At 40.3% G+C, this 12,301-nt stretch overlaps 1 protein-coding gene across 1 annotated transcript; it reads left to right on the top strand.

Moving 5' to 3' along the window:
- Positions 1-4,786: 4,786 nt before the first annotated feature.
- On the top strand, positions 4,787-7,198 carry hoxc11aa (homeobox protein HoxC11aa). Its single transcript, NM_001139525.1, has 2 exons — positions 4,787-5,577; positions 6,916-7,198. The coding sequence occupies exons 1-2, from the start codon at positions 4,887-4,889 to the stop codon at positions 7,146-7,148; spliced, it is 924 nt and encodes a 307-aa protein (NP_001132997.1). The 5' UTR covers positions 4,787-4,886; the 3' UTR covers positions 7,149-7,198.
- Positions 7,199-12,301: the final 5,103 nt, after the last annotated feature.

Raw genomic sequence — 12,301 nt, 5'->3', positions numbered from 1 at the left:
TTTGAAATAACACAGGAGCAAAAATATGGATGATGAAAATATTCACAGCATTGTCTGTCCCCGAATAGCAAAGGAATAGGGTTGTTTTTGAATTACTGTGGCATTTGGACCTGGCATTTTGGAAATAAATCGACTTAATTTTTCTAGATTTTTATTTGTTTAAATGTATTTGGGTAGGCCTACATATTCCAACTCAGTCTCACAATTCTAAATCAACTAACATGGTAGCTTAATTACATTTGAAACTATTTGTACCATTAAGATAACATTGTGCCCTAAGAGTAGTAACACCAATGATGGTACCACCGGTGAGACATTTTATGTACATTTGGATTTTTTGAAATGGAGGCCACAAATTCTCAAATCTAAGGTACTCAGCCCTTTAAAAATAATTTACTACAGTGGTATGATTAATAATTTTGCTCACAAAGTTATTTCCTTTCATTCAAATTGACTAACACCAACTGAGACTTTGGATTTAGACACAAAATGATCAATGGAATCGCCAAATGTATAACATATTAAAAGGGCGTGATTAGCTACTAATTATATAAAGTAGGCCACTCCCCGATAACAGTTGGCCACTGGAGAGAATGCTCAAGGTCCGTGTATATCTTTCCTTGTATATCTTATCTTATATCAGTGATGTTCTAACTGAGTAACACATTATAGGTCTACTGGTTTTATTGATCTATATAATATATGAAATACTTTTGTTCAATGTCTAGCATTCAAAATAATATATAGATATCGCTAAATCTCTAAAAACATGTCACTACACCTCTACACATCACCAGCGGGACTGGCTAATTTGCTAGCCCCCAGTACTTTCTACAATGCATACAAATACATGCTTTGCAGTAGAAAGGAGTTGTTATTAAATAACAGTTCAATAAAACGGAACATGTATTAATTGTCACGTTTTTGTGCTTTTAAAGGGTTTTTACATGGTGCCAAAGTCAAGGTACAGCATTTACCACCGCAATTCAAGAATGACTCAATAGGAATAGCCCATAATGCTATACGCTTCAAGCCCAACCAAACAACAGCCATGCTATTGATTTAGGCTAAACAAACACGACTTGCGAATACAGCAACTTTATTTTTGTGAAGATAGTTCTCGCTCTTCTAAGCAACAGGCTGCACTTGTATTTAGACAATACATTGTAATTACTGTGCGAGGTAGCAATACATTGCTTAGATTCCTCAGACACAGTCGTAAAGCATGTGCTCTCCTGACAGTGATGTTTAAGCAGAGAATGGCACATATTTACAACACCTCTTTCTTCCAGGAAACTCGCAGGACTCGAAAAGGTCTGCGTGGCTATTACAGTAAAGGCTCTAGCAGTATTTTTGAACATTTTGTAATCGTACTCGCAGCATAGTAGACATACTCGGCAGGGGCTTTGGTTAGTCAAAAACATTTATGAAGGAACCCCTTCTTATTTAGAGAAATGGCGCACCAGCCATCCGACTCCAGGGTCCTACTGCGGGTGGTATTTTATAGGCTAACTGTGACTTGAACTTAAATCCAAGAAGAATAAACACATGGTAAACCTTATCCCCTGAATTATGGCCTTAGACCGCCATAAGACATGACTAGGATAGTTTGAGGCCTTTGAAGGAGGATTACGCACGACTTTATTGCTCCTTGCAAGCTTGTGTCCAGATTTGAAAACGGAAGTGTTGTGCGTATGTCCTTTATGTAATACCCCAGGCAACGTTTTGGCATCTCCTTTTGTGATTGCACACCACTGGTATATACCTGATCCTGCGATTGGGCCCTTCAGTACAAGCCTAACTTGAACAATTCTCAGAATCCTCCTTGCATTCCAGCGCAGAAACATGCTCTCTGCGCTGGAGAACGTCTGACAAGGTTATGGATAATTAGCCTAGGTTATTATGTAACCTACGTTGGTTGTTGTTGTCTTGCTGCAGATGATCATGCATTCTATAAAGGAACAAATACTTTGTTGTGTGTTAAGGCTTCGTTTACAGTAAATGTTATTGCCTTTGGAGAATCGGCGCCATTTGGAAGCCATTCTCGAAATTACTCAACAGTAGGCCTACAACAGCAGTACAGTTTCTGCAACCAGTGAATACGAAGAGTTTATTATTACATTTCGGAATGGTTTACTTTCTGGAATGCGAAACCCCTTGAGCAAAAACGTTCACCATTTTCTATTACAATGTAAGGCACTGAGCCCAAACCTGTGGGAGACGACGACACACTGCGCAGTATAGCCTGACTAACTTATGGTAGCTAACATTTTTCCAGCATCAGCTATTTTGTAAAATAATGTTAACTTATTTTACCTGTCCCTTGTGCTGTGACGTGGAATTCTCCATTTGTGTTTTCATAATTCAAAACCACAGTCGGCCTATGTCTGCATGGTTACATGCGTGGGTAGAACTTATCAGAGTGTATACTAATTTGAAACTCCTTTTTCCATCTTACTTTAATGTGTTCTGTAGAACAAAGGGATTTAGCTTTTTCTTACAGCCATTCTGCGTTTTATGGTTAGACGCGTAGAGGATTTTAGTGGTCAAATTCAAGTGCTGTGTCTTGGCAGCTGTCTGCTTTCTTTGTACTTGGATGCGGGCATCGTGTACGTCAACTTTGTATCCGCTGAAAGGGGACTGTAAACAAACGAATTCCATTGCCATATACCTCTCTCCAAAATACATACATCTACTCATGATAGTCCTCTTTTTAGATGATTTACCCCCAAACAATTGTGCTTTTAGGCGACAAAGTGGGCCGTCAAGTTAACATACAGAATTCCATAATCTTAATACCATGATAATCTTAAACGTTTAAACTATTGGAACCATAGCGTTTGTGTTATGCAATTCTGTAATTTGCATACGGGTTAAACTTCAGAAGAAGAAAAAATATTTTGGAACATAGGAAGCTATTGATAGTCTCATGAGATTTATCAATACAATGATCCTGCTTTGTGTTGACGATTGGCGACTGTAGTTCACGTGATTCTGTATACGACTGTGAAAGTTCACCACATAAGAGGAAGAGCGCACAAGGGTATTTTAAATGTGTGTATATATCAATTTATTACAGGATTGAAATATCATTCCTCTAGTTGATCACATGGCCTAATCTACTTTAGAGCTTTGTGATGAGGACTTCAGCCGTGAGATATATTTGTTCAACTGAAATGTCGTTGAAATTCCTTGAATGAAGGCGATAACTAATCTAGCCTATCTTGCCTGGGAGCACTCAGGCATATTAAAACAAATCAATAATGGTAGCCCAGAGTTGTCTTTTTCTTTCGTAAAGCAATGTGTATTTAATCGGGCAACTAGTCCTAAAGATAGACTGTAGTCCTAAAGACAGAGATATAGTACCGGATTTCTTATTGCTATACAGCTGTCAGTGAAGGTATTCTATGACAAATCGATTAATTTGCGGCCCAGTGAGACAGTAGAGACTAAGCAGAAATAGCCCCTCTTGTACTTCAAAACAAAACAAATGGCCTCCCAGAGACGATTTGGGCGCGTTAAGCTTTAATATAGCCACTCTCGTGAAGACTATCTCGATTCAAAATTACGATGACTTGATATGTTATAGTTTGCAGTTGGTGGATTAGAGTTGTTTTGACAGCCTTCGTCGTCAAAGGTTAAACTTAGCTGGTTTTCTTCTCTCCTCCATGTTCAGCCTGGACACTTGGTCTTGACTTTCTCGGCTGTTCTCTTCAGGCCCTATCATGATCCAAGAGAAATGGATTGAATTAAGAAAATGAGTGATTTGGTCAAACTAACGGAGTAGGCTCCCTCCCCTAAACGTTGTGCTCTGCATCCTTGTTCATTCTCATTTAGTTCACAGTGATGTTGAAACTATAGGCAAAACATGTAGGCTTCCGTTAAGGCCATGCCTTGATCAAATAAAATCCGAGATAGAACTTAAATAGAAAAATGTCCCTGAAACACGGGAATGTAGCCAAATAACCTATGTATTCAAAAAAGCTTATTTTGAATAGTTACTTTTTGTGGGGTTTGTCATTAGAGGGAAATGTTAGTCTGTTGGTGGCTGTTTCAACATGTAAACGTAGGCTATTACAGTGGTTTAGATTAAAAATGCCCAGGTTTCAAAATTGTAACATCTCAAGCAAGGCAACATCTAGTCATTGATTCACGACGGACATTTAGACTACCTACAAATAGCATAAAGCCTGCTAGACTGTATGAGAGTGAAAACACACTTTTCAAAACAGCAGCGCTTCGAGTGTGGTCTTGAAATCTTGGTCTCATTATAAAGCATAGATCTGCCTTAACCTCGCAGTGATTGCGGTTCACTTTGTCAGTAAGGCTGGTAGTGGTTAGTCATACATTACAATGTGTGAGAGTAAAGTGTCTATATTCTGCTGTATACCAGTATAGGCTATTGTACAATATGCTAATGTATTAATGTAGTAGCTATACTATAGTGGTAGTTATAATAATACTAATCATCATAATCATAGTAGGCCTAATAGTGAAGTCTTACCTGTAGAATTCAACAGCATGTTTAGTCTGCTATATCAAATACTAAACCTGTGCTAGCCTAGCCCACTCCCATACATAAATAGCCTCCTAAAGATTATCTTTATAATTGCCATAACCTATGTAAACAAACTGGAATCTGTTACTGGTTTTCTTACTGCTCCTGCGGTGTTTTGAAAATGAATAGTTTGAACCTCCTAGATCGTGCCTAAGTGAACCACTCCTACACATCCAACTGTTCCACGTTGATATATGACAATATCTACTTTCGATCACGTGTCTCCGGGCGACTTAGACGGATTGCGCGTCATCTCGCCTTCCTAAATTTCCCACTTCTACAGCTCGAATCCAAAACATCTATCTATCGTACGGAGTACGGGGGAAAGATGTTTAACTCGGTGAATCTGGGAAACTTCTGCTCCCAGACGCGCAAAGACCGGACATCCGAGTTTGGGGACAGAACGGGCTGCGCCTCGAACATCTACCTCCCCAGCTGCACCTACTACGTTCCCGAATTTTCTGCCGTCTCTTCGTTTCTTCCACAGGCCTCGTCGCGGCAGATAACCTACCCATATTCCACAAATCTGTCTCAAGTGCAGCCGGTACGGGAAGTTTCCTATGGATTGGACCCTTCTAGTAAATGGCACCATAGAAGCAATTATGCATCATGCTACTCTGGAGAGGATCTGGTGCACAGGGACTGTCTTCCGCAATCCACCATGACAGAAATGCTTATGAAAACGAACGAGAATGTGTACAGCCACCATAACCACCATCCCAGCTCCAACCATCCCTCCACAGGGTTCTACCCCGGAGTGGGGAAAAACAGCGTCCTCCCTCAAGGTTTCGACCGCTTTTTTGAGACCGCATACTGCGGCACGGACAATCAGTCAGCAGATACTTGTTTACAAAAGATCGAGGCTAGAAAGCTGGAAACAAAGTTCCAGCAGCCAGCGGCTCTACCGGCCGTCCCAGACCAAGACAAGGACACAGAGGATGAGGAGGAACATACAAATTCGGGCTCGTGTTCTTCTTCAGCCACCAAGGACCGCAGCGCCAGCAAGAACAGCCACTCGAGTAGGTACCGAAGCTGTAAATGGGGAAAGGGACTAGCCCGGTGTTTTTTGTCGGTCAGATTTTATGTGGAGTTTTATAAGCATTCAAAGGATTTTATTATAACCTACAAAGCTCTTTCTTCCAATGAGAAGACTTTTTACGATGGGAAAGTGCTTTGAAAAAAAAGGATGTTATACACAGACGCTTCTATCGTGGAGTCTGTGAAATTTTAAGAGCGCGCTATTGTGACAAAAGCTAACTTTGATCATGAACTTGCATTGGGCATTTTAAGGGATTTTCGCGTTGGGCTGTCGTGAGTAAAAACCAATTGGGCAGAACATTGCTTTTGGCGTCCTGTGAATTTTATTTTAGCAGCTTGCACGCAAACTATAACACTAAAGGACATGCTGTGAGATTATTAGCCTTGTACACTTAGAGGCAGGCTCCATAAGTATCCATATATCTGTATTTATCTGGGCAAATGTCGAAGATAGCAATAGCATTGTGTTGTGGTGTGGTGGTTTCCTTGCAACGAAAGAGAAAAGGATACAAGTGTAATCAGTCGTAGAGACTCCAGTGTGAGTTTGTGTCCATGTCTGGATTCAAGCATTGAACTGCAGTATTGAACCAAACACATTCTGTCCAAGTGAGACACATTTCCATTCGGTTAGCCCTGGGATATTTATGCCTGAATCCGCAGTGATTGATACACACACACACACACACACACACACACACACACACAATCTCTAACTCACACACACAGGCCCACTGGCGTCTCTTTGTGTAGCCAAATGTAGCCCAATCAGGAAATAACTGCAGAGATGTTTTTTTGTCGTTGTACTTTATCTTTTTCAAGAGGTTTTGACCACCACTGTGATGTAGTGTGTCTCAGATCCGAAAGACATTTTAGCTTTACGAGAGGACTCGATTATAAACATATGCATTTCACACAGCTAAGAAGGAGTGTGGGAATTGATAGCTAAGTTCCATGGGAATGTAACGCAAACTGTAGCCGTATACATTTTGTTATTGTATATGTGTGTGAGACAAACACATACTTGGAGGCTGTAAATTGATATGAGTTGCTCTTCAAGCGCTTGTGATAATGTAACAGTCTTTATGGCGGATGTCTCTGATGTGTTAGGTGCAGTGTTGGATGTTGACAGAATTGGTATAATCAAATTGATGCTTCTCGAAATTCCTGAATAGTGTATTCACATAGAGAGGCTATATACTTTGTGTTGATGTGAATATGTGTGAGCGGCTACTTTAACTTCATGTGAATATCTGTGCGTAAATGGAAAACAATCCCATTGAACTTTCACTGATCATGTCCTTTCTGATTGATTTCCCCAGGTACACCTCGCACAAGGAAGAAGAGGTGTCCATACTCCAAATTTCAGATCCGAGAATTGGAGCGGGAGTTCTTCTTTAACGTTTACATCAACAAAGAGAAACGGATGCAGCTTTCCCGGATGCTGAACCTCACCGACCGACAGGTTAAAATCTGGTTTCAGAATAGAAGAATGAAAGAAAAGAAATTAAGCAGAGATCGTTTGCAATACTTTTCTGGAAACCCCCTGTTGTGAGCATGTGGAGTGTAAAAGCATAACGATTATAGTCAAAGGTCAATGATACACTTTTCTCAGTGAATTCTTATCACCAGTAATAAACAAATTTCAAGTTACTTCAAAAAGACAGATCAGCAGCAATGTTGAGCAACTAAATGTTACGATGAGGTTATTTCAATTTCTAACATTTGGGGTTGCTGTATGTATGCGTAATAAGGCACCATTTTCCTGTAGCCTTCGTTCGCAGGATACTTTCTAGTTCATATATACAGGTGATTATATAGACTGATCATTTATATGCTGCTGTCGAGTTCATATGGTTTCCGTGTATTTACCACGAATCATAATTGTGTTTATTCCATTGTGCATTTCACAATTATTATTTGTTGAATAGTATTAAATGTTACAACACAATTCGGAAGCCATGATAGGCCTATATTGGACATTTAAACTTTCCCTTTCCTCTGGTCGGTGTATTTGTAGCCTACCATGATTCTGTTTTCGACCAGAATATTCGACACAAAATAATACATTTACAGGTGTCAATTTTGCCATCGAGAACTGTGACGTGTACAATCTGTAATAATGTTTTCCTTGTACAGACTATGCAACTATGTGCATTCGTGACTGTAAATATGATTTTGTTTTTAATTTCGCTCCCCCTTTCCCTGCTGCTATTTTCTTTACACCGCCCAAGCTGTGTACTTTCAAAGCTTTAATGTTAACAATCCTTTAAATTATTTGCTTTATGCTTGGTGCTTCTTTATGAAAGAGGAGGAAAATATGGCGTTGGGCCTGTGTATCATTAATATAAAGGTACCTATGAAATAAACAGGCGTATAGACTAAACTAACAGACTGGTGGATTTTTGTCATAGATGTTATTATTGACCATGGTTATGCCTCTATGAATGTCGTTTTCAAGCCGATTGATTGAGAGTGGTAGGCAATGATTAAAAAATATTGGCAAAATAATCCAACTGCATTTTTGCCTTAGATTTTCTTTTGGACCATTGTTCGGTCTTTCTGATGGTTATTTTCAAGGGATTTGAGTGGGGTTGGCAGCCTAAATGTTTGTGTTACTGTTTTGATAAAACCAAGTTCGAAGCATGTGGAGAGATTGCGAGTCATGCGTTATTAGTTGGGTATTTATGGATAGTAATTGCATCCAATGCCAACTTAGTTTTAAGCCACACTATTTTAATGTAGGAACAGGCCTTCTCTTTTACGCAAACACATTTTCAGACGAAAACATTGTTGAGGGAGTGTGTGTGTGTGGGCTGTTGAGCGGTACATTTATACAACGCTTACATGCTTAGTGGATATAACTCTAGGAGTGCATATTTAGCTTTTGCAAGCACAAACAGAAGTACACGGAAACGACAACACAGAAACTATGCTACACCTCAGAATCACAGAGAAAGAAAGAGGAACGGGATCCTTCTTTAGTGCCCACTAAATGGAATCGCCACTCTTGCAGTCCAGACAGTGTCATAAAGACAGAGGCACTAAATGGCTATTTTTTTCTCTTAATTGCACCGTCTGTTCGGAGGGAATGGCGTTCACTTCCGAAGTAAATACTAAACAAGTAAGACTGGCTGTCCAAACAAAAAAAACTTAGCAACTAGACTGTTCAACGTGAACTCGGGCCGGTGCTGTGCACAACGTCAATCCCCCTACAACTGCACAACACACACACCACACACACACACACACACACACACACCACACACACACACACACACACACACACACACACACACACACACACACACACACACCACACACCCACACACACACACACACCCCCCCCCCCCATTTCTGAGAAAAACGGACCCCTAAAATTAGATCGTGGAACTCTAGGTCAGTCAAGTTATCCATTGACATTACCTAAACTATGTCTTTACTAATTGTTGACTACATTGGCCAGGTGGTAGGTGTGTGTGCACATCTATAAATATAGAGAACATTACTGGGGTGTGTCTGTTGGACAGATTTTACCGAGTGAGTGTATGAGTGTGTGGGTAGCCTACGTGCGTGCGCCCGCGTGCACACAGAGCATATGTGCATGGAATATTGCACGTGTGTGTATTAACTACAATTTATAATTAAAAGTAGTCTTTGAACTTCAATAATGTCAAGGCCTTCACCTTTAACCCGCTGCAATAAAGTGGAATCAAGGAGCCCCTTTTGCCCGGAAATGTGTGCAGGAGAGGAATCGACCAATGAGGAGTGAGTGGGAACAGAAAAAGGAATGTGTAGAGTCCAACTTTGACCCCTCCCATTAAACTACAGCAGGTAACTTTGCCAGCTTTAGTGCGCCCAGTAAATACACTTTATTATCCCAGTAAAATGTATACATTTTCACGCATGATACGTTTTATAACATGTTGGCATGAGCTTTAACATGTACTTATATTTTCACAGTTTCTTGTGGAAATGAATGTAGATAATGCCTTTGGGTTACATTCTTTAAAAAGGATGCAGAATTATATTATATTCTGTTATGTTCTATTCGATTCTCTCTCTATTTGTGTGTGTGCGCGTGTGTGTGTGTGTGTGTGTTTATTCTCTGCTACTCACTACAATCCCTTTAGACCGAAGCTGAAGGCGGAAGAGGGGGGTGTTAGTTGTGACAGGGGGGAGGAGGAGGAGGGAGATGCTCGCAGGCAGAGATCAAGGCTGGATTACTTTTCCTGTCACACCCACCAACCTTGGCCCTGGGACGATGACGTAGATCATTTGTTGGATATCTCTGCCACACCTCGTCACCAATCTCTGAGGCTCGAGGCTCCTCAAACTCCTGCCTGTCAACCACAGGGGGCCAGGATTCACCCCGGGTTGTGCCGTCGGAGGGCAATGTTTTGTTTCCTTTCCCTTCAATAGGCTTTATAAAATTATAGGACAATGCATGGAAACATCATGTTCTTCTTTTAATGGATGATTTTATTCATTTGTCACTACAGTGTAGATGTGGTGTTCGAGATTGAATGACATTTTATTTTGTTTTGGTTGTGTTATAGTTGTAATATGGTAGTCTTGATTTATCCTGAGAGATGAGAGAGGATACAATGCAGCCGGCGGTTGGTTCAGTCGAGCTGATCCCATTGCGCACTTGGCTGTTGGGAAGGAAAATGGCGGGTGTCACAGGCGAATGCAATCGGACGGCCTGAAGAATAACATTTCGTGATAGCCGATGCATGGCGATTCATTAAGGTTGAAAAGGAACTAACACAAAGCCTAGCGAGCTCTTTGTTTAACCTTTTCAATGTGATAAGAAATGTAGCTAGCGCTTATTTCAATTGATAGTACGGCAGCGCTAAAATAATTATTCTGTAGGCCTGTGTATTTTGACTCCATGTATATGCTCTAACTTGATGTTGTTGTTATGGTTTGTGTGTTTGGTGAGTACCGAGGCCTATTTCATTTCGTTGATGTTTTGAGCATTCCTGTATTTTGTCCTAGCATGTTTTCGGTTGGGATATTGTGAAGGATACATTGGGAAAAGTGTCTAAATTACGCGTCGTTGTAATTCAAGATGTATTGCTTGAAATGACGTTTGTGCTTAACACTTTGATCACACCGACCTACATCTACATTACTCAGGAGCCTTGTCTTGATGGTTACTTTATGTATGATGCTGTTGTTTCCCACAGTAGATTATTATATACATGTGTTCGTGGTTGATAATAGGATCAGAATTTGAAAGCTCAAGCCCGCGCTACCAAGTTCATTTTGAATAGAGATTAGCCTGTTACTATAGGCCTCGTTCTTGAGAATAATTCTGCAGTGAGTTTTTAGGTGAAGGGGGAAAACGAGCAATTATCCTCTGGCATAAACAAATGAAAGGGTGGTTGCAATCAGAAATAGATCACATCAAAAATGAAATAATGCCAGCACTAATTTGGATAGAAATGGCATCTTAAGCTTTGTTTTGCAATGAGTTCTTGCCATAATGATTTCCAATGTATGCGCATTGTACAGGTGGCTTACCCTAGATGTGATGAAAGCTGAAAGCTGTCGATATACTTCGACGAAACTAACCTGCGGTCCTTTGTGTGGTCGTCACCAATTTAATACCTATGTGTGCTTTCAGATTACCACTTCTCTGATTTATATTTGTCTTTAAGACGCGACATGCCTCAGCCATAAATTCCCACTTGCACAGGGGGTGGACATCTGCTTGCAAGGAGCTCAACCTCGTTACATCAAATTGGGAAGCTATTTCATGGTGGCCTGCAATAGACAAACTAGTTTTGGCTTCCCTCCGTCTCCGTAAACGCAACATGACAAGAGGATGGGCGGCATACGCGTAATGTCTATCTTGTCTATGTTATCGCTACTCCGCACGATGGTAAATATATTCGATTTGAAGCAAAAAACTGTATGGTAGACTGAATAAAGTTTAAAGACGTAAAGCATACATGTGTCTGTGCTTATTTCACACTAAACACAAATCAACAGCTATTTAGGCAATAAAACGAATGGAAAGGACTTAAGGAATATTTTATTTTACCCATGAGCAAATAAAACCTTTCCTATTCGCGCGCGTAAAACATCAGTATGTGCACAAAAGAACATTCAAAAGAACAAAATACACTAAAGAACATTCACACCTGGGCATTAATCGTTGTTGAACAAATATTCCCGTTTATTTCACTGACAAATACACATAATAGGCACACCAATCGACACACATCAGCCCCCCAAACACACATAGCCCTCCCATTAAAAACAAGGGCAAATACACAGGTGTAGTGATTCACATGTAGTAAACAATATTTAGATCATGATAATTATTCAGGTCACGTGTTATTATTGGGCTTATCGCCTTTTAAATGGAGGTAAACTGAACAAAGACATTGTTTACTGGCCAATTACTATTTTGTGAGAAATTGTACTTGAAGTCGGCCTACCGTTCCCATTATTATGATATGCAATGACCCATGTTGAAGACGAGTTAGGTTATAACGGGTTATAACTTATCTATTGAAACCACGAATGACCCGTCAAAGGTATCTGTGTCTCCGGGAACGGTGTAATGGGTTTTGTCTTCAGTATAGGTCAATACCACAATTACTCCTTATTTACATTTAGATACTATCAACCATTCATAAGCGGGCGAACATACACACACACACACACACACACACACACACACAGAGAGAGAGA

This window comes from Salmo salar, chromosome 13 (assembly GCF_965601325.2).
Source record: "Salmo salar chromosome 13, fSalSal1, whole genome shotgun sequence".
NCBI classification, from domain to species: Eukaryota; Metazoa; Chordata; class Actinopteri; order Salmoniformes; family Salmonidae; genus Salmo; species Salmo salar.
This window is presented reverse-complemented; position numbering and strand designations above follow the sequence as displayed.